We start from the raw sequence: 23,062 nt of genomic DNA on the forward strand, positions 1-23,062 counted from the left end.
CAAACGGTGCTGCACCAGTTGAGTAGTCCTCGACTTACGACCGGTTGGGGGGGCATCACGGCATTAAAAAGGTTGAGAACCACTGCTCCAGGCCTTCCTGTCCTCTGGCTGGCTAGGAGGCTGCTGCAACTGAGCCGTCTGGATACGGCTGCCGTGTAAATGCAGCAGGGAAAGAGTCTAGAGAGAGAAACATTCCTGGAATAATCTTCCTAAAGATCCGTCTTGTTTATTTTCACTTTCTTCTCCCCCTTCCACTACCCGCCCCTCCTAAAGCACAATATCCCCAGAGATTTTTTTTCCAGGATAGGCCCCATGGGATTCTGCCAGGTGAGGGGAATTCTGGGAGTTGAAGTCCAAGTGGCTGAGTCTGAGAAACTCTGATTGAAGCCTTTACATTGAGAGAAGAGTCGGATAGCCCAGATCACCTTCCTCCCCAGCTGGCTGAGGGTTATTTCTACCTTTCCTTGTGCTGACAAAGTGCAAGATGAGCATCAAAGAAGGAAAATTGGGGGGGGGGCATTTTCTGTGGAAAGTGAAGGGTGAGATTCAGAATAAATCTGGTGCATTGCAAGCATCTGGGAATGATGATTTTAGTGCCCTAATTGGGCTGCTGAAATGAAGCAAACTTGGGATAATCACAGTGGGATTACCCTGACCGGCTCAGGGTTGACTCAGCCTTCCATCCATCCGAGGTCGGTAAAATGAGGACCCAGATTGTTGGGGGCAAGAGGCTGACTCTGTAAATGACTTAGAGAGTTGCTTTCTAGGCTGGTGGTTTAGCATCTAGATCAGGGGTCTTCACACTGGGTCCTTTTATGCCTTGTGGACTTCAACTCCCAGAATGCCTCAGCCAGCATTCTGGGAGATGAATTCTGGGAGATGAAGTCCACAAGTCATCAAAGGGCCAAGTGTGAAGACCCCTGATCTAGATCAAAGTGGCTTGTACAGCTTGTAGTAGTTTTGTAACAGAGCTTGTAGCAGTTACACGTTGTTATTTCTGAGGACCTTTAATAGACTTCTGCTGATTAACAGGTTTTAGAGAAGGGTTCATGGAGAATGGGGGGAGGAATAAAGTGAAGAGTTGCTGGTTTTACTTTAAGGGAGAGTGATAAATTGTTAATCTTCATCATACTTTGCTTGGATTGAAAGCGAGGTTTTTTTCTGTCTCTTTATTTTTCTTTATTTGGCTCCTCAACCGTTCATCATATGATTTAGCCTCCAGACAAAGGTTCTCCAACGTTGGTAACTTTAAGGCTTGTGGACTTCAACTCCCAGAATTCCTCAGCCAGCAAAGCTGGCTGAGGAATTCTGGGAGTTGAAGTCCACAAGCCTTAAAGTTACCAACGTTGTGAGGACCCCTGCTCCAGACCTTTTATCATCTTTTTTTGGATCTCTCTTCCATCCGTTGCTTCCTGTCTTGCTGTCTCGTATTTTGGGTAATAAATCAATCTCCTCTGTGACAGCCCCTCAAGTAACGCCAGAAGATATCGTGTCCCCGCCCCCCCCCTCCGCCATCCTTCTCTCTCTTTGTGCCTGGACGTCTGCCTAGCAACTATGACGACATGTGAATACTTTTTTTCTATTGGTTGACCTCGCCCAATCGCTTGTCGAGTGTTGCGGTTGTTTATCAATGGGAGACGCCTCTTTCTTTGGCCGCGACTTTCAGGAAGCGGGGCGCAGGTGGAGGATCGCGGCCGGGATGGCTCTGCGCTCTGCGCTTCTCTTGATCCTGGTGGTGGTGGTGGCCGCCCTGCAGGAGAGCTGCTTCGGTGAGTCCCTTTGGGGGCCGGGGTGGGTGGGTTTTCAGGCTTTTTTTTATCTGCCAGGGAAACTTTCTCTCTCCTCCCCCCCCCCCCAAAAAAGTTTATTCCCAGAAAAAGAATCCTGATTCGGTCCTCTGTGGGAAGTCAGCCCCCCAGAGAGGGAAATATTAAAAAGGCAGAAAAATATATTTCCTCCAAGGATATTAAAGAGACAGACAAGCATGCCCAATTTTTCTTAAAAGCCCCAGGTCTGCCTCCCCCAAGTAGAAGCCAGCCCTGTACAAATGCAGATGTAAACCATCAGGAAAGTTGGGGCTAGAAGCTTAGGAAGACACCTAAAATCTGCATATCGCACCCAAACTCTAAGCGTCATTAGCCCCAGTACTAAGGAAGCAGGATATGACCTTTGGTCATAAAAGGACTAACCCATCACCATCAGAATACCAGCAAGGCACACCCAGACTCAGAATACGTGACACAGGAAATACAAAGCCTCAACACAGGAACAGGAAGCAACTTCAGACAAAAGACTTCAGAGGATATAGAAACCTACTCCTCTCGCATGTGCTCACCCTCTTTTCTCTCCTCTTTCCTGCCTGAACCATCTTTCGGTCTGGCTCTTCAATAAACTGCAACCTTCTTTCCAAAGCAGTCGCCATGTTGTTGATTTATCCCCGGCTTGGATGAACCAGGATGAAGATTTTTCCTTCAACACCTTTCTAGTCTGCTCCCTTTGGCCACTTTGACATCAGGCCCCAAAGCTGTTGCTGTGTCCCTCCCACCCCAGGAGAACAGGACAAGGGTCGCCCCTCCAGATGTCAATCAAGTCTATCTGGGCACCCCCAAAGTGGAAATTGGCATAGTTTATGTCTTGTGAACTGAGTTTGTCCTCCAAGGAAGGGCTGAAAAATGTTTGATGCTTCAGGATCAGGAGTTTGCAGGACAGAAACTGAAATAATGTTCTGTGTTTATCTTTGATTTAAAGACGGCTTTAAAGGTGACAAGAGGCTGGCTTTAGGGAGAGGAGCCCAGCTGAGTCCACCCACCCACCCACCCACCCACCCAACATGGATGATCTCAGCAGGAACTCCCAAACAGCCTCAGTGGGGGGAGGGAGTGGGGTCAGGGGGGAGAGGCCCCATGGGTTTCTGGGAGGAGGGATGAGAGGAATTCTGGGAATTGAAGTCCAGACTGAAGTCCAAGCAGCTGAGTCTGAGAAACGTTGAGTTAAGCCTTTGCACTGAGAATGCCGCATCAGCATTTCAGTTGCCCTCTGAGTGTGTGTGTGTGTGTGTGTGTGTGTGTGTGTGTGGCCAGGATGGGTGTGGCCTACTGGGTGGGCGTGGACAGAGTGGGTGTGGCCTATTGGGTGGTCATGGCCAGCTCTACACCGTTCGCTTCAAGGATGCCTGTGGGGGTCTGGGCAGGAGTGGGACAGATCTGAGGGTCTCTGGCAGAAAGGGGTGGGACCGGGGTAAGTGCCAAGGCATGGTCCACTGGAGGAGCCTCATTGCCTGCTGAAATCCCTCTGCCGGAGCCCATCAAGCCGGATATGTGAAGTAGGCGAGGACCATTTGCTGGCCACTTCCAGGCGATGGTGCATTTCTTCATTCCTCACAAAGGGTGACACCTCCCCAGCATGCACCCAGGGGGTGGGGCCGACACGGCAGGGTCTGGTTCCTCGCTGTTTCCAGACGGCCTTGTGGAGCTAAAACTGAATGCGTTTCGGCATAGATGGACACCACAAAATTGTACATTGGCTCCCGCCCGGCCTGGGCCAGGGCCAAGGCAGCGGGGGCTGTTCCCTCACTGTTTCCAGGATGGCTTCGCGGGCCACATAAAACCAGTTTGTGGGCCACATCCGCCCCCCCGGTCTTGTGTTTAACATGTCTGATGTTAGGATAGCCCAGTTCATTCCCCCCCCCCCCCCACAAGCTGGCTGGGGGACATTTCTGCCTGCCTTTATGCTGACAAAGTGCAGGATCAGCACCAGAGGAAGACAGGCTTCTGAGCACCTTCTATGGGAAGTGAAGAAAATATTTGAGATGCAGAGTCAATCTGATCCACTGGAAGCGCCTGGGAATGATGGTTTCAGTACCCTAATTGGGCTGCTGAAATGAGATTTCTGTAGAATGGGGGTGAGCCCCGTGGAGTCTGGGGTTCAAAGTCAATTCCTGCTCAGATACCTGAACCTTAGGATGGGAGGGGTAATTTCCCAGCTGGGAGGGGCGAGGAAAAAGATCCAGGGGGGCTGTGTTCCCTTTGCTCTTCCTTTGACTGCCCTCCCAGCCAATCGGTTTGAGTCTCCCCCCAAGGGTCCCATGGCCTCTGGTCCCTCCTGGATCCCTCTTTCCCGTCCCATGTTATAAAATCTCCCCTCAAATCTTTACTTATTAATAATCCATTCAAACAATGAGAATTATTTGAAAGTTGGGGGTGACCCGTTGGGGTTTTCTGCTGCTTTTGCGATTCTGGGGTTGGGGCTCCCTTCCTCCCTCTGGGGTGTCTGCAGCCTCCTTGGGGCAGAGACTGAACAATCCAGGAAAGCCTTGCTGGAAGGGGGGAGAGAGCATTTGGGTGGGGGGCTCAAGTAGAGTTTGAGGGACTTGCTCTTCCTTTGACCTTGCTATCCCCTTCTCTCTGCCCTCCAATCCTTCGGCCGCCCCAGAAACTGTTTCTTTGCCTCTCAATTGCTTCCTCTTTCCACTCTCTGCCTCCCTCTCCCATCTGTTCGCCCTTCTTTTCTCTCTCCTTTCTCTGCCCCCAGTTCTCTTTTCCTTCATAGACCCTCAAACTGCTGCCTTTCTGTGCCCCGTAGTATTAGGGTTCCTTGGCTAAAGCCCCTAACTTTGCCCCACTGGGTCCCTTCCAGGCGCCTCCTCGCACTCCATGAAGTATTTCTACACCTCCATCTCGGACCACAGTCAGGGGCTGCCCCAGTATGTCGCTGTGGGGTGCATGGACGGTCAGGTCTTTGCTCACTACGACAGCAACAGCCGGAGGATGGAGCCGCGGGTCTCCTGGATGGAGGAGGTGGGGAAGGAAGACCCCCAGTACTGGGACAGAGAGACCCAGATTCAACGTGACAATGAGGAGCCGTTCAAAGCAAACCTGGAGATTGCGAGGACTCGCTACAATCAGAGCCAAGGTGAGTGATGGGTCAGGTGGCGCCTCCTGCCCCATAATCCCCTCCCCAGGAACCAGAGGGGGGGGAGAACCAGGAGAAAGGCTGCTTCCACATATTATAAAAAGTCTTTTGAATATGTAATAGTAGTAAAGTTGGAAGGGACCTTGGAGGTCATCTAGTCCAACCCCCTGCTCAGGCAGGAAACCCTACACCATTTCGGACAAATGGCTGTCCAGTCTCTTCTTAAAAACTTCCAGTGTTGGAGCATTCACTGCTTCTGGAGGCAGGCTGTTCCACTGGTTAATTGTTCTCACTGTCAGGAAGTTTATTCTTTTTTTCTATTAATGCAAGTGTCCTTGCCTCCATAACTGAACTATTCAGCAGATTGCAGGAAACATTTGACAGTTCTCTGTCTGTATATTGATATGGATAGTGATGTAAAATAAAGAATAGACCACAATCTTGTCCTCCCCCCCCCATGAAAGTTGGAGAGCTTGGTCGACATCCTGCTTTGAGGGAGGAATTACAGATCTCCTTCCCCACCCCTACTCCCCCCCCCAAAAGCAGGTGGATCCTAAGACAATTCTGGTGGAAACATGTCCTCCTATTTCTATTTTCAGCCCAGAGAAATGGGGGGTCAAGTGCAGATCCACCCTGGGAGACTAAATCTCTTTCTGGCACTCCCTTTTGGGAGAGTTGAGTGTGGTCCAAATGCCTGGAAGCCTCTTTTGATCCTCCAGTTCAGTGTTTCTCAACCTTGACAATTTTAAGGCATGTGGACTTCAACTCCCAGAATTCCACAGCCAGCATTGCTGGCTGTGGAATTCTGGGAGTTGAAGTCCACATGCCTTAAAATTGTCAAGGTTGAGAAATACTGTTCCAGTTGGAGGGAGAAACTGGAAGGCCAAGCGGGGTAAGGGACTCTTGAATGGGGATGGGTGGGGGTGGGGAGGCACAGGATCACTTCCAGGATCCTACCAGTCTTGAGGGGGGAAAGGACAGAAAAGAAAGAAACCCCCATTTGGGGCCCTTCATGAGTCACTCAGAGGCATCATGGCTTCCCATTCAGACTGAACTCCTGCACTGCCCTCATGCTGGGGCTGCCCTGGAGGGGGGGGAGACCTTCTTCTGCAGCCACCGCCCCCCCACTTCTGCATCTTTGGGGGACAAGATTCACCTTTAAGGAATCTTATTTAGGGAGGGGCTGCAAGCAAATGTGTGTGTAATGATAAGCTGCTTTGGGCTGAGGTAAACTTTCTCCACAAACAACAGCCATTTTCCCTCCTTTCATCCCAAGGAGGTGAAGCCCCCCTTCTTCTGCCCTTTCCTTGCCCATCCCCCCCCCAGGCAGACAACCCAGAGATCTCCCTGTTCTGCCTCTGATCCCCGAGGATCCCCCCAGATCCCTCCAGGCCCCCTGCTGGCCTCTCAGGGGAGCAGAGCTGGACCCAGAGGGCTCCCCCTGGTGGAGAAAGGGGGAAGGAGAGCGGCCAGAGTGGAGGGGAGCCTCCTTTCCAGGCCAAACAGCCCCAAATGTCCCAACTTTTCCTCCAAGGGAGGCTGCTTCCACCCCCCCATCCTCTGGGTCGCCCCCTCTGGACCTTCCCCACCTCCCTCCTGCCCTTTTTGGAGGTCTGGTGACCAGAACTGCCCACAATATTCCAGATGTGGTCCCACCCTTGATTTACGCAAAGGCTTTCTGACATTAGCCTCCATGTTTTCAATACATTTTAATGATCTCTGATATCCTGTTCGCCTTTTGAATTTTTTTTTATAATTTGTATTGAACCTTTTCAATGAGGATTAAAAATGAATAGAAACTAATATAAACTAGAGGAGACAAAAGAAAGAAACCAAAGAACAAGAAAGCACAAGAAAAAAAAACGAGTTGAAGAAAATTACGAAAGAAAAAAGACGCAAAGAAGTGGCTTCTGATATTCTTCACAGGAGTTATAAATACGTTTTAGCCTCTATGAAGCAGCCTTTCTTAACCTTTTGACCCAGGAGGAACCGTTGAGCGATGTTTCAGGCCTCAGGGAACCCCTGAACATCCAGGCTCAGAGATAGGCCAGAATTGTTTCATGCATTAACAGTAATAACTAATAATTAAAAAAATGAAACTTGTCTTTTCAAGGTGATCCCTGCACAAAAATTCAGTTCTGTGCCAGAGTTGAGATAAGAACACACAATATCATCTTCAGTAGAAATAAGATTATTTCTGTCTTAGGTTTTGATGCTTTTGATACAAGATGTATGTTCTTATACAACAGAAGTTGAAAACTGCAGCCAGATTTTCAGTGCCTTCCTGTGAATGGCAGGAGACCTTCTTGGGCAGAAATTCAGAACCTTTTTTTTTTCCCCTGGGCAGATCCTCTGGAGGGCAGGATCAGACTCAGAGCAGGAGGATCTTCTTCTCCTTCCAAAGGGAAGGTCTCAGGCTGAGCAGAAGCTGCAGAGAAAGGATCCCCTCACCCGGTCACTCATGGGAGTGGAAAGGGAGGGAAAGGACCGGTCAGTTTAGTTCAACTGTACTTACAAGTGGTTTTCCCTCAGAATTGAGAATTTCTGGCATCCTTCCTCCCTCTCAAGCCCAAGCAGAAGTAGAAAACTTGCAGGATTTCCTTTAAAAAAAAAACCTTCAGGTTTTTTTAATCCAAGAATCAAAGTTGAAACATAATAATAACAATAAATAACAACAACAACAACAACAATAATAATAACTGGAGCACCACTTGAACACCATTGGCATTGACAAATTCGCCATTAGTCAATTGCAAAAGGAAGCCTTACTAGGAACTTGGTCACCACGATGTAAAAAAGATGTTGAGACTCTAGAAAGAGTAGAGAGAAGAGCAACAAAGATGATTAGGGGACTGGAGGCTAAAGCATATAAGGAACGGTTGCTGGAATTGGGTATGTCTAGTTTAACGAAGAGAAGGACGAGGGGGGACAAGATAGCAGTGTTCCAATATCTCAGGGGCTGCCACAAAGAAGAGGGAGTCAAGCTATTTTCCAAAGTGCCTGAAGACAGGACAAGAAGCAACAGGTGGAAACTACGCAAGGAGAGAAGCAACCTAGAACTAAGGAGAAACTTCCTGAGAGTTAGAACAATTAACCAGTGGAACAACCTGCCTCCAGAAGCGGTGAATGCGCCAATACTGGAAGTGTTTAAGAAGAAACTGGACAGCCATTTGTCTGAAATGGTATAGGGTTTCCTGCCTGAGCAGGAGGTTGGACTAGATGGCCTCCAAGGTCCCTTCCAACTTTATCATTATTATTATTATTATAACTGCTTCCATCCTGTGACGATATCTATAATAACATCAAACATCCACATCTGCCTATACCAGGTCCTTGGGAAGGACTCGATAGGTAGACAAAATGCCAAATCCAGTCTGAACAGCTGGCTGACTATGTGATGATCAATAATAATAATAATAATAATATTGGAAGGGACCTTGGAGGTCATCTAGTCCAACCCCCTGCTCAGGCAGGAAACCCTACACCATTTCGGACAAATGGCTGTCTGGTCTCTTCTAAAAAACTTCCAGTGTTGGTGCATTCACAACTTCTGGAGGCAGTTTGTTCTACTGGTTAATTGTTCTAACTGTCAGGAAGTTTCTCCATAGTTCTAGGTTGCTTCTTTCCTTGATTAGTTTCCATCCGTTGCTTCTTGTCCTGCCCTCAGGTGCTTTGGAGAATAGATTGACTCCCTCTTCTTTGTGGCAGCCCCTGAGATATTGGAAGACTGCTATCATGTCCCCCCTCGTCCTTCTCTTCATTAAACTAGATATGCCCAATTCCAGCCACCGTTCCTTATATGTTTTAGCCTCTAGTCCCCTAATTATCTTTGTTGTTCTTCTCTGTACTCTTTCTAGACATCTCAACATCTTTTTTACATCGTGGTGACCAAAACTGGATGCAGTATTCCAAGTGTGGCCTTGCAGAGACTGTAAACTTCAAATTTCATTTCAAAGATCAACAACCTTTTGGGTGTGCAGATCAGACTGGGCCACTTGCTGCTGTTGCTGAGGAAAATATTCCTTTGTGGCCCTTCAAGGCTTCGTTCCTATATTGAACTAAGCCATGGTTTGTTTCTTGTTAGCCCAAGATGATGCTCTTTGTGAACTCAGACCAAGATTCATGATCACAGGGATCCCTGCAAGCTTTTTTTTGCAGGTCGACCAGATCCTCTTTGAGGCCACGAGATTCCCAGTTCCTCTTTGCAACCACAGATTCAGGCAAATGTTCCCTCTCTGGGATCCCTTCCTTTCCCCCCAAGAGTCTCCCCAACAGAGGAACTGCAGAAGGAAAGATGGAGGAGGCTCCCTCCATTTCTTTTGTGACTCCTTCTTTTCTCAATCTCCCTCGGGATCCTCCGCTGGCTTTTCCAGCTTCCCTTTTCCTGGGGAGGTTCAGGGGCTCCATCCTGGGGGGGGGGAATGGAGGGAGGCAGGTCGAGGGAGGGGAGAAGGGCGGTTAGTGATGGGGGCTTTCTTTCCCTTGATTGCTAGGGAGGAAACGGGGGTATCAGTGTCTCCCACTAGTGTCAAAGTCCCTGCATTGGGGTGTGTGTGTGTGTGTGTGTGTGTGTGTGTGTGTGTCTGTCCGTCTGTCTGTCTACCTTAAGGACTCACCAAACCACGATCTTGTCCCTATTTCAGGCCTTCATACGTGGCAGTTGATGTATGGCTGTGAGCTCCGGGGAGATGGGAGCAAAGGTGGGTTTTATGACTTTGGATACGATGGGAGGAGCTTCCTCACCTTCGACAAGGAGACCCTCAGCTGGGTGGCTCCCGACCCCCAAGCCCTGATCACCCAGAGGAAATGGGACGCTCTTTCAACATGGAATCAGAGGAACAAAGTCTACCTAGAGGGGGACTGCGTTGAGTGGATAAAGAAGTATCTGTCCTACGGGAAGCGGACGCTGCTGAGGAAAGGTGAGTACCTGGACTGAGGCTGGACTTTTATTTATTTATTTATTTATTTATTTATTTATTTATTTATTTATTTATTTATTTATTTATTTATTTATTTATTTAATGTTATTTATATGCCGCCCAATCCCAAAGGACTCAGGGCGGCGTACAAAATTAAAACAATCATTTAACAATAAAACAATAAAATAATACAATCATACCGCGTGTCCGATCATATCCCGCCCCTCCCCCCCCAGGGACATCAGCCCCAGGCCTGCCGGAACAGGAGAGTTTTAACGGCTTTCTTAAAGGCCGGCAGGGTGGGAGTAGTTCGAACCTCGGGGGGAAGTTGATTCCACCAGGTCGGAGCCACCACAGAAAAGGCCCTTCCCCGAGGGCCCGCCGGCCGACATTGTCTGGCCGACGGGACCTGAAGGAGGCCCAATCTATGGGACCTCACCGGTCTCTGGGAACTGTGCGGCAGTATGCGGTCCTGTAAGTAACCTGGACCTATGCCATGAAGGGCTTTTCTCCTTTGTAACTGGATATTTTTTGGGGGGATGCATTTGGCCTCTTTGGGTCCCTTGTCTAGAGCCTGGTTGACCACCTCCTCTCCTTCCAGCCCTTCCCCAAGACACGGGAAGCCCTGTTTGGTTCCCGTTGCCAGGCAGACATCAAATGGTGAAAAAAGCAAGGTTCTACATTTAGGCAAGAAAAACCAAATGCACAGGTATACTTGATATACTTGATAAGATAGAAAAATGCGGGTTAGACAGCATCACCACCAGATGGATCCGTAGCTGGCTAACCGGCCGTACTCAGCGTGTGGTCCTCAATGGAACTGCATCTACATGGAGGGAAGTGTGTAGTGGGGTGCCCCAGGGCTCTGTTCTGGGCCCAGTGCTCTTCAAAATCTTCATCAACGATTTGGACGAGGGGATAAATGGGGAACTCATCAGATTTGCAGACGACACCAAGCTGGCAGGAATAGCCAACACTCCAGGCTTAAGATACAGAAGGATCTGGACAGACTTGAACACTGGGCACTATCTAACAAAATGAAATTCAATGGTGAAAAAAGCAAGGTTCTACATTTAGGCAAGAAAAACCAAATGTACAGGTATAGTATAGGGGGTACCTTGCTCAATAGTAGTAACTGTGAGAGGGACCTCGGAGTCCTAGTGGACAATCACCTAAATATGAGCCAGCACTGTGCTGCAGCTGCCAAAAAGGCCAACACAGTGCTAGGCTGCATTAACAGAGGGATAGAATCAAGATCACGTGAAGTATTAATACCACTTTATAATGCCTTGGTAAGGCCACACTTGGAATACTGCATCCAGTTTTGGTCACTGCGATGAAAAAAAGATGCTGAGACTCTAGAAAGAGTACAGAGAAGAGCAACAAAGATGATTAGGGGACTGGAGGCTAAAGCATACAGTATAAGGAACGACTGCTGGAATTGGGTATGTCTAATTTAGTGAAGGGAAGGACGAGGGGGGACATGATAGCAGTCTTCCAATATCTCAGGGCCTGCCCCAAAGAAGAGGGAGTCAAGCTATTCTCCAAAGTGCCTGAAGGCAGGACAAGAAGCAACGGATGGAAACTAATCAAGGAGAGAAGCAACCTAGAACTAAGGAGAAACTTCCCGACAGTTAGAACAATTAACCAGTGGAACAACCTGCCTCCAGAAGCGGTGAATGCTCCAACACTGGAAGTTTTCAAGAAGAGAATGGACAGCCATTTGTCTGAAATGGTATAGGGTTTCCTGCCTAAGCAGGGAGTTGGACTAGATGACCTCCAAGGTCCCTTCCAACTTTACTACTACTACTACTACTACTACTACTATTATTATTATTATTATTATTATTATTATTATTATTATTATTATTATTATTATTATTGGACCAGGAAATGCAGCCTCTGTCTGGTGGGTGTCTGTGTGGATCAGGCAGCAAAAGCACTTGGGGGTGTCCTGTTCACAGCCCACAGTGCGGCAATGGGGCCTCTTGGGGGTCTTCATTGAAACCACCATTACCCAAACTATAGTCAAGTGTGAGGGGCACCCTTATTTTCCTTCCAGCAGCTGTCCTTCCCACCACATCCCACAGGGGGCTCCCTCCTTGTTTTGCATCTGACAATACACCTCTCATATCCACCACTAGAGGGCTCCCTGTCTACCATTGGTAGGAGATTATCAGTGCCATCCCTTGGACAAAAAAATGCCAAGGTTGAGGGGTTGTTCCCAGGGGGAAAAAATAACAACAAAGTTTCTGTGAATCTTTCTTTTATACCACAAACAGATTTCCACAGTTCTGACTTAGTCTTTCCTCAGTCTCCACTTTCAGGAACACACCGTCACCTCACAAGGGTGTCCACATCACCTTTTCCTGTGGTTTGTCATTACTTTCCCATTTAGTCCACCCCTCCTTCTTTGGTCTACCCCCCTGGGTTCTTTAATCCCTCCAGCATCAGGCTCCATTGGGGAATTCCCCCACCCCACCCCAAATTGCCAACAGCCCCTCCCTGCCCTGAGAGGACGGTCTCTCTCTCTCTCTCCCATTGGCGTCACCTCTCTCCCTGTCCCTCCCCTTTGAATTACAGAATATCTGTTCCATATTAACCAGGATGAGACTCCAAAAGCCCTTTTTGCTTTGATTCTGGCTCTCCTCTTCTTGAAACTGTGGTCGTGTCCCTTGGAAAGAGGCCTGGAGCAGCCTCAGATTCAGGGGTGCAGAAGGAAACCACAAAAGTAGGGAGAAACCTCTGTGTTGTTGTTGTCTTGAAAGGGAACATAAAAGAGCAGCTCCACTTTCCCTCCCCTGAAGGAAACAATCCAAGATCACTCAGAGTTCAAAGCAGCCAGAGAGGAATTTCCTTGGACCCTCAATTTGCTGCTGGAGGTTTTTCAGGCTGAGTCCCTGGGAAGGACTCAGCATCGGGAGTTCTTGTGGTTGAGCATTTTCCAGATCTGGAGCATTTCCTACAACTCTTGGAGAGGCTGAAGGTGTGGAGTGGGAAGCAGTGGGAGACTTTCCTGCCCCTCCAAGTTTCCCATCCACCTTTCAGGCTGTGGAGGGGCTCAGAGTTAATTCCAGGGGTGCCGTTTCTGCAGAGCCCCCAGCGGTGACCATGAGCAGCAAGATGGAGGTGGAGGATGGGATGGAGATGCACGTCTGCCGCCTGGATGGCTTCTACCCCAGGGAGATCGAGGCCTCCTGGACGAGGGACGGGGAGGTCTGGCTGCCGGACACCCTCCGTGGGTCCGTGGCTCCCAACGCGGATGGGACCTTCCACACCACGCTCAGCATCTGGATCGATCCCAAAGAGAGGGGCCGCTATCGATGCCACGTGGAGCACGACGGCCTGCAGGAGCCTCTGGACGTGGCCCTGAAGGGTGAGAGTCTGCAGGGAGGGAAAGGCTGGGCTCTTGGGCAGGCTGGAGGGATGTGGGAGGGAAATCTCACCCCAGCTGTGTCCAGATGTGAGCTTACCTGAGCTTTAGGCCATTGGTTTTTCCATTGTTTGAGGTTGGTGAAGCTGCAGGGACCAGACCTTAGAACTGGCTTCAGGGGATGTAAAGGAAACTCCAGAATCCCATCACAAGAGCTGGCAGATCCCGATGAAATCCTCTTAGATAACTTAGCCCTTCTTCTTCCCCTGTTTCCTACCTGCAGCAGTGGAGTTATGCTGAGCACAGATACACTCTTGTTTAATTTTAGATTTATTACAAAAATGAGGAGGTGTCTGGTAGCCCCTGGGTACCAAATTTTGTTAAGATTTGTGAACTGCAGCTGACTTCATCAAATGGATAAAGTGGCTGGACAGACGCATCGTTATTTAGCTAAGGGGCTGTTGATCTCATTTTTTTTTCCCCGTTAGAAACTACCACACCCTTCTCCCTTTACAGTGCGATGTCCTTCACTTAGGAAACAAAAATGAAAGATGCAAGTCTTGGGTGGAGGATACCCGGCTTGCTAAAAACATTTTGTAATAGGGGTCGAGAGGTGACCGGATATGCCTTATGACCGTGCAATCCCCTAATTCGGGTTTAGTTGAATATAGTTTTATTTTAATATAGTTTTAGTATAGCTTGAATATATCCAGGATTTAATATATGTATATATGAAGTTTGTATGTGTGTGTGTGTGTGTGTAAAATGTTGAAGGTAATTTTCTCCCTGTGTCCTGCCCTGATCCTCAATCAGAACATCCAATTCTGGACAAGGCCCATTAATACAGATTCAGAGTAATTGAAAAAAAACTCCAATTGAAGTTGATCTGGGAGAGGAAACTTGAATCTTTTGGACATGAATAGGGGAAAGATTAGCCTGTTTAGTCTTGAGGAAAGAGTGATGGAGGTCGAGGGGCATTATGCGATAGGCCTTCCCTGGAATCCTCCTCCTAATCCTGGTTTGTGTGTAGCCACAAGAGGATTCCCACATCCTGGGTTGCTTTCCTGGGAAGTTAAAAGCTCTTTTTGCGAAGGCTGAAACAATTTCTATCCTGGCCAGATGACTGAGAGTGTTTCAAAGAAGGATTAGTTCCTGTCTTCTCCACTAGGCGGACAGACCAATCCTACAAGAGATAAAGAAAATGAAACTATATATTTAAAAAAAACAGAGAGGTGATAATAATCCTTTCATTTTTAAATCATAAGGTGCCAACATTCAAGCTTAAATATACCGTTAAGAATGCAGTAATGCAAGGTGACTCATTGTTCATTTCAGGAGTTTGATTCTCACTTGCTCAAGGTTGACTCAGCCTTCCATCCATCCGAGGTCGGTAAAATGAGGACCCAGATTGTTGGGGGCAAGAGGCTGACTCTATAAATCACTTAGAGAGTTGCTTTCTAGGCTGGTGGTTTAGCATCTAGATCAGGGGTCTTCACACTCGGCCCTTTTATGCCTTGTGGACTTCAATTCCCAGAATGCCTCAGCCAGCATGCCTGGCTGAGGAATTCTGGGAGATGAAGTCCACAAGTCATAAAAGGGCCAAGTTTGAAGACCCTTGATCTAGATCAAACTGGTTTGTACAGCTTGTAATAGTTTTGTAACGGAGCTTGTAGCAGCAGATATGTGATATGAATCCTATAGTTTTCTAATAATAAAATGCAAATATTCATGTTTAAAAATAGCATAGAATAGATCAGACATGTCAAACACAAGGCCCAGGGGCTGGATGAAGCCCGCGAAGTGGTTTCATGTGGCCCGCAAAGCCATCCTGGAAACAGTGAGGGAACGGCCCCCACTGCCTTGGCCCTTTCCCAGGCCGGCCAGGAGCCAATGTACAATTTTGTGGCGGCCATCTTGGCACGTGCCCCGGTGGACCATGCCTTGGCACTTGCCCCGGTCCCATCCCCTTCTGCCAGAGACCCTCAGATCTGTCCCACTCCTACCCAGGCCCCCATAGGCACCCTTGACGCGAATGATGTAGAACTGGCCACGCCCACCCAGTAGGCCACACCCACTCCATCCACACCCACCCAGTAGACTGCACCCACTCTGGCTACACCCACCCAGCCCCACAAGGGCAACCGCAATGCTGATGCGGCCCTCAGTGAAATTGAGTTTGACACCCCTAGAATAGATGGTTGCCTGATATTGGGGCAAACTATAAAAAGAACAACAATGAAAACATTTTTAATGTTTCCCAAGTTTTGTTCATATTATTAAGTTGTGGAGGTCTTTATTTCTATAAGCTGCCAAGAGTCACAAGCTTGTAAAGTGCTTTTGAGCTGAACAGGTAAAGATGAATGTCAGCTGCCTTCATGCTGGGCTGGAGTGAGACAAAGGCAGCATCATGAGGACACCTCTTCTAAACAGTAGTGGTCAAGATGTCTTCATGCTTCCCTTAGAGCGGGCATGTCAAACTCATGACATCGTGTGTCGTATCGAGACATTTTCCCCATTTCCGGCAATGGGGTGGGCACGGTTTTGGCGTGACGCATCCGGTTCTCAGGCCGGCAGTTTGACATGCCTGCCTTAAAGGCACATGAATAGGAACTCCTTGGACTTTTCAATTTGAAGAATTCCCGATCCTTTGGCTGCATTAAGTCTCTCCCCCAATTGGGATGATTGTTTGGGGTTCTCCTTCAATTATCTGCTCTGTCTCCCAATTCAGTTCCAGAATCCAACCTGGGGCTCATTGTCGGCTGCGTTGTGGCTGGTCTTGTCCTGGCGTGTGCTATTGTTGGGACTTTGATATTCTTAAGTAAGTATCCTTACTTATACTAACTTGGGGAGATTCATCCCGAGTGTCCCCCTTTGGGGAGCTTTTCCTGGGCTCCCTTCTGTCTTGTTTTCCCAGTCCTCTTCCTCTTGTCGGGACTCCAGTCTTGAAATAATAATAACAACAATAACAATAATAAGTTGGAAAGGACCTTGGAGGTCATCTAGTCCAACTCCCTGCTCAGGAAGGTAACCCTATACCAGATATGTCAAACACAAGGCCCGGGGGCTGGATGTGGCATGCGAAGTGGTTTTATGTGGCCTGCGAAGCCACCCGGGAAACAGTGAGGGAACGGCCCCCTCTGCCTTGGCCCTGGCCCACGCTGGCCGGGAACCAATGTACAATTTTGTGGTGGCCATCTATGCTGAAATGCATTCAGTCTTAGCTCCATAAGCCCCCCCCCCTTGCATGGCCTGAGAGGAACAGTGAGGCTCCTCCAGTGGACCATGCCTTGGCACTTGCTCTGGTCCCACCCCCTTCTGCCAGAGACCCTCAGATCGGTCCCACTCCTGCCCAGGCCCCCATAGGCACCCTTGATGCGAACGATGTCTATCCCACCCAGTAGGCCACACCCACTCCATCCACACCCACCCAGTAGGCTGCACCCACCCTGGCCACACCCACCCGGCCCCCTGAGGGCAACTGCAATGCTCATGCGGCCCTCAATGAAATTGAGTTTGACACCCCTGCCCTATACCATTTCGGACAAATGGCTGTCGGGTCTCTTCTTAAAAACTTCCCATATTGGAGCATTCACCACTTCTGGAGGCAGGTTGTTCCACTGGCTAATTGTTCTAACTGTCAGGAAGTTTCTCCTTAGTTTTAGGTTGCTTCTCTCTTTGATCAGTTTCCATCCGTTGCTTCTTGTCCTGCCTTCAGGCGCTTTGGAAAATAGCTTGACTCCCTCTTCTTTATGGCAGCCCCTGAGATATTGGAATACTGCTATCATGTCCCCCCTTGTCCTTCTCTTCGTTAAACTAGACATACCCAATTCCAGCAACCGTTCCTTATATGCTTTAGCCTCCAGTCCTCTAATCATCTTTGTTGCTCTCCTCTGTACTCTTTCTAGAGTCTCAACATCTTTTTTACATCGTGGTGACCAAAACTGGATGCAGTATTCCAAGTGTGGCCTTACCAAGGCATTGTAAAGTGGTATTAACCCTTCACGTGATGTTGATTCTATCCCTCTGTTAATGCAGCCCAGCACTGTGGTGGCTTTTTTGGCAGCTGCAGCACACTGCTGGCTGAATCTGAGGTTCAGACAGCCCTGTCTTCTTCTGAGCTGGGAAGAGGCATCCCATTTCCGTCCCTTTCACAAACTTTGGTCAAAGAGCAGCAGAGAGGGATTTCCATGAAAATCTCTTTCCCCCCCTCCAGCTGCTGATGCTTCTTCCTCAGATTCCCTTCTCAGAGGCAGCAGGTCTCTCTTGGGGCAAGTCAGGTGATACTTTTGTATTTTGGAGATCTTTCTGCCTTTGTTGAGGGGCCAAAGGGACTGTGAAATATCTCCTGGGGTTCTTCCTCCTACAGAGGGAGAGATTGGATGATCTTCGGTGGGTTCTTTGGAGCTTTCACTGATTTTTATCCTTGCAGAGAGACGTCAAGGTGACTACAGAGCAGCACCAAGTGAGTGAATTGTCCTGTTTCTGTGTAATCTCCAACTTAGAGCGGGGACCAGAGGTGCCGTCACTTGAGGTGTGAGTGTGGGTGTATTTAAGCACAGAGGAAACTCATGAAGCTGCAGAGTTGTGCTCTTTCCTCCCAAGAACTAGACTGGGGAAGGAGGGCTCCTTGTCACGATAGCCAGCTTGTTCTCGGGAGTGAAGACCCCAAAGGGAAACATCTGGAACCCTCAAGAAGGGGAGAAGACCCACCTGGGTGGAAGATTTCCTCTGACTTGAGAATCTGCTCTGTTTTCCAACTTGGAGGAACTTAGCAAAATTCACTTTCCTTGCCCTGGTTGGTTCCTGCGGAGGAGAAGGGAAACTCTCCCTGTTGGATTCAGGCAGGGGAGGCAGCCCAGAGTCTCCGTGGTGGAGCCTGGCCCCCTTTGGAGGAGAGAGAGCCCTCAATTCCTTGGTGGGAAACTACTGGCAATGCCGTGATCCCCAGTGGTTAGAGACTTCTGGTGGTAGAGCTGAAGCCTGGCTGAATCTGGAAGGAGGGGTTTCCCCTCTCAGAGACATGCCCAGCAGGGTTTAGGGTTTGGTACCAGCCAGTAGCCCAGAAGAAGGGCAGGTGGGGTGGCAGGGGTCCCCTGAGAATTTCTCATTCCTCAAGTTTCTGGTTGTGACTCCCTTTTTCTGAATGTGGGCTCATGGGATCAGCTGGGCCTGTTGCTGCTGTACCAGCCTCCCTGCTGCATGGCCACCCCCTCCCCGCCTCAGCTACTGGGGGCCATCTTAGTGTTGGCAGGGAGTTCTCGAGATTTCTGGTCCTGGGAGAGTTCAATCTGCCTTCCCTGGGTTTGGCCTCGGAAGCAGTCCCTGAATTCGTGGCCCCTATAGCAGATTTGGGCCTCTCCCAAACCACCGTGGACCCGACTCAAGGCAGTGGTCAATCAACACTGGGTATGATCTCCTTTTCGGAGCAATGGCCAAGTGATCTGGTGGGGGAAATCTGCTTTTTAATTTATTGTTTTAAATGTTTTATAAGGTATTTTATTGCAAGCATCCTACAGTCAGCTTGGAGAGAGGGATGGCATGGATGCTTAATAATAAAATAGATAGATAGATAGACAGACAGACAGACAGACAGATAGATAGAGATAATAAAGATAGAGATGATAGAGAGAGAGAGAGAGAGAGAGAGAGAGACAGACAGACAGACAGACAGATAGACAGATAGATAGATGAAGATAGATAGACAGGCAGGCAGGCAGGCAGATAAATAGACAGAAGATAGATAGATAGATGATAGATAGATAGATAGATAGATAGATAGATAGATAGATAGATAGATAGATAGAGATGATAGATAGAGATGATAGATGATAGATAGAGATAGATAGATAGAGATGATAGATGATAGATAGATAGATAGATAAATAGATAGATAGATAGATAGATAGATAGATAGATGATAAGAGAGAGAGATAGATAGATAGAGATGATAGATAGATGATAGAGATAGATAGATAGATAGATGATAGAGATAGATAGATAGATAGATAGATAGATAGATAGATAGATAGATAGATAGATAGATAGATAGATAGATAGATGAAGATAGATAGACAGGCAGGCAGACATAGACAGATGATAGATAGATAGAGATAGAGAGATAGAGAGATGATAGATAGATAGATAGATAGATAGATAGATAGATAGATAGATAGATAGATAGATAGATAGATAGATAGATAGATGAAGACAGACAGACAGACAGGCTGGTCTCCTCTGAGAGTTTCGTGAAGCTGCAGAGGTTGAATGGCGAAGAGAGAGATTTATCTTCCTCAGAGACTCACTCTGTGTCTTTCTCTCCAATGCAGGGAGCAACCAGGCCATTTAGCAGCCCCCTCACAGGTGAGTGGCCCCCATGGAGGCTGTAGGGGAGGGAGGGAGGGGGGAGGGGAGGGCTTTGAGGTCCAAGGATCAATTCATGATGAAGATGCTTTAGGAAATCCCTCTTCTGTCTGCTGTTCATCTCAAACATTGCAAGGGAAGGAATTTGGAGGAGAGGCAGTGGGGCTCTGGGGAGGGGGTCTGCCTGTCCCCAAACTCTCCTCCTGCAAGGCCAAACTCTCAGGCTCTGACTGTCTTGGATCAGGAGGCTCAGAGACCTGCCAAGAGGAGGTCCGAGTGTTCCCCCTGCAAGGGGGAGGGAAGGGAAGGGGCAGATGAGAGTCTTCCTAGGGTCCTGCAGTCATGGATGGAGGGGGCTTCTCTCCCCTCCTTGAATCCATCTGGGAATCCCTCCCTCCAGACACTGAAGGGAGACCTGGGATCTCTGGAAGCCATCGGAATCCCTTTGGATTTGTCTCTTGAGGACAACGTGGACTAGAGTTGGATTTATCTATTTGAGGGGAAGCATCCATATGTGTGGGGCAGGTTCTCACCCACCTCAGGAGCCAATCCCAGCCCTGCCCCTCCCCTCTTGTAACTCTGGAAATCCCACCTGGCTAATCCCTCCCTTGAGGCTGCTCCTCCTCCTCCTTTGCTGGGCTGATCTTGTCTGATCCCCCGGCCTGGATGGTGGGATTCCTTCTCTGGGCTCCCTCTCAGACTGACCCTGCCTGCTTTTTCCCTCCTCTTTGCAGCCAGAGTAGACACTCCCAGCATGAGGAGAGAGAAGAGAAGAGGGGATCGGCCTTCTTCTGAATTAAGCCGGACAGACCCTCATAACCAGGATAAACTTTGGTTCTTGCTTTTCAGATGCCTAATTTTATGCAGTGGCTCAAGAATGTGGAGACCCTTGATGGATGGGAAAGAAGTCCAACATGCTGGAACCAGGATAGATTTTGGGTCTTCCATCCTTGCTTTTATCATTAGTAATGATAATCTAGAGCAGTGGTTCTCAACCTGTGGGTCGGGACCCCATTTGGGGTCGAACGACCATTTCACGGGGGTCGCCAAACAAGGCTGTCCGCCATTTTTTTCCCCTTTGGCCACGCCCCTGGCACCCGGTGATGTATAAGTGGTTGGGGGTCACCACAACATGGGGAACTGTATTATGGGGTCGCGGCATTAGAATGGTTGAGAACCACTGGTCTAGAGAAAACAAGGACCAGGGGTGACATGATAGTACTATTCCAGCATTTGAGAGGCTGCCGCAAAGAAGTGGGGGTCTCATTATTCTCCAAAGCACCAGAGGACAGGACAAGAAACAAAGAGATGGAAACTAATCAAGGAGTGAAGCAACCTGGAATTAAGGAGAAACTTCCGGACAGTGGGGATAATCAACCAGTGGAACAGCTTTGCTTTCAGACATTGTGGGGGCTTCATTACTGGAGGCTTTTAAAGAAGAGACTGGATAGCCACTTGTCTGGAATGGTATATAGGGTCTCCTGCTTGAGCAGGGGGCTGGACTAGAAGACCTCCAAGGTCCCTTCCAGCTCAATTCTGATTCTAATCAATAATTTTTGTATGATAATTGAGGAACAGAGGAGAAAAGAAAATCTTACGTTTTTATGATTGTGGAATCAAAAGCAAACTGGATTTAGTAGACGTTATATATTTTTTTAATTTGTATCCTGCCGAAGGTATAGAAGATATCCTCCTATTTTCTCCACAACAACACCAACCCTGTGAGGTGGGTTGGGCTGAGAGAGAGAGTGACTGGCCCAAGGTCACCCAGCTGGCTTTCATGGCTAAGGCGGGACTTGAACTCACCGTCACTTTCTAGCCTGGTGCCTTAACCACTAGACCGGAGGGTAGGCAACCTCGATCTTTTATGACCTGTGGACTTCAACTCCCAGAATTCCTGAGCCAGCCTGGCTCAGCTTGGAAACCTCTCCCTGTCGCCTCAGCATGGCTGGCTCAGAAGTTCTGGGAGTTGAAGTCCACGAGTCATGAAGGGGCCATAGTTCCCCCATGCTGGCTCAGGAATTCTGGGAGTTGAAGTCCATAAGTCATAAAGCGGCCTAGGCCTAGGCCAGAGGTAGGCAAATTTGGGTCTTTTATGATTTGTGGACTTCAACTCCCAGAATTCCTGAGCCAGCCATGCTGAGGGGAAAGGGAGAGGTTTCCAAGCTGAGCCAGGCTGGCTCAGGAATTCTGGGAGTTGAAGTCCACGAGTCATAAAAGAGCCAAGGTTGCCTACCCCTGCACTAGACCAAAGTGGCTTGTATAGCTTGTAATAGTTTTGTGACAGAGCTTGTAGCGGCTACGTTGTTATTTCTGATGACCTTTAATGGGCTTCTGCTGATTAAGGGGTTTTGGAGAAGGGCCCATAGCAAATGGGGTGAGGAGGAGGGTGGAGAGTTGCTGTGTTTCTGTTAAGGTAAAAAAGGAATCCCCACAGATTTTACTCCGCTAGTTATGGTAGACTTTAAGGGGCGCTGTTATCTCTCTTTTAATTTATTTTGAGAGAGGGATGAATTCTTAACCTTCATCATACTTGCTGGAATTGAAAGGACAGGTCTCTTATTTCTCTTTGTATTAGTTGTATAATACAGTGGAAAGTATACATAATGTGTAATAGAATCTTCAGCCATTTTTTAAAAGTGTGTATTCTGAGATTTCTGCCATTAAAGTAATTAATAATTTTAATTAAAAAAAATAAAAATTGCACAATTAAAAAAAATGCACATATTTGATTATCCAAAGTTTGACAGTTAATCAGTATACGGAGCGCAGCATTCAAACACTGCATTTTTCCAGGTTGCCATTTATGGATTTTCATGGTTTAGAAAAACAGAACATGGGATCAATTGCATAGCCGGGCTTCTTTTCCCCTCACTATTGCACACATAACGTTGTTTGCTGAAAATATAGGGTTTTGTTTTCTTCTCACTTCAGTTGCTACCTGTTATTGGAAATTGGAAGTAGCAAGGATTTTAGCTCCTTGTTGATCAGAGATCCTGATTTCACTTTGAGTGGGAGGAAGGAGAGGAACCAAGGCAAAACCTGGAAGGAGCAAGAACTGGGGGGAGGGGGGGCTCCTGTGTGCTCCTTGGGGAGGAGGCAGCCATTTTGCTCCTGGGTCCGGATCTTTCTCCAGCATCTCCAGCTGACCTTCCACAAAATGGCCGCTTGGGCTTGGCTCGGTGGGGGCAGCACAGAAGCGGCTTTTCCCTCAGATCCACCTTTGCCTCAGGCTGAGGGCCGAGTGGCTGGTCTCTGGGCCTCACCCAGGGGCCCTTTGGAAGACGGGAGCTCAGGGACCGTCCGGAGCCCTCCTGGTCCCCTTGCAGGAGGGCAGCTTCTCCTGCCTCTGAGAGGTCCTCTCTGGGCTCTTCAGGGGCCCAGCAGGATGCCCTGGCCGAAGAGTGGGGAGAGCCTTGATTGATGGGAACGATGTTCCCCCATATCACAGAAAGTCCTCAACGTACAACCACAATTGAGCCCAATATTTATGTTGCTA

At 48.4% G+C, this 23,062-nt stretch overlaps 1 protein-coding gene across 1 annotated transcript; it reads left to right on the forward strand.

The window, feature by feature from the left end:
* The first annotated feature begins 4,641 nt into the window (after nucleotides 1-4,641).
* LOC120296940 (class I histocompatibility antigen, F10 alpha chain-like) lies at nucleotides 4,642-20,545 on the forward strand. Its single transcript, XM_039319012.1, has 7 exons — nucleotides 4,642-4,911; nucleotides 9,555-9,830; nucleotides 12,925-13,206; nucleotides 15,932-16,021; nucleotides 17,633-17,665; nucleotides 19,530-19,563; nucleotides 20,298-20,545. Exons 1-6 carry the CDS (start codon nucleotides 4,653-4,655, stop codon nucleotides 19,547-19,549), a joined length of 960 nt encoding a protein of 319 aa, XP_039174946.1. The 5' UTR covers nucleotides 4,642-4,652; the 3' UTR covers nucleotides 19,550-19,563; nucleotides 20,298-20,545.
* The last annotated feature ends 2,517 nt before the right edge of the window (nucleotides 20,546-23,062 follow it).

Source organism: Crotalus tigris, unplaced genomic scaffold (genome assembly GCF_016545835.1).
Source record: "Crotalus tigris isolate CLP2741 ecotype Arizona unplaced genomic scaffold, ASM1654583v1 scf7180000021888.50679, whole genome shotgun sequence".
In the NCBI taxonomy this organism is placed as follows: Eukaryota; Metazoa; Chordata; class Lepidosauria; order Squamata; family Viperidae; genus Crotalus; species Crotalus tigris.

Coding starts and splice junctions, on each gene's coding strand:
- LOC120296940 (XM_039319012.1), top strand. CDS start 4,653: ATGAAGTATTTCTACACCTCCATCTCGGACCACAGTCAGGGGCTGCCC. Junction 13,207..15,931: donor TCTGGACGTGGCCCTGAAGG/GTGAGAGTCTGC, acceptor CTCCCAATTCAG/TTCCAGAATCCAACCTGGGG. Junction 16,022..17,632: donor TGGGACTTTGATATTCTTAA/GTAAGTATCCTT, acceptor TTATCCTTGCAG/AGAGACGTCAAGGTGACTAC.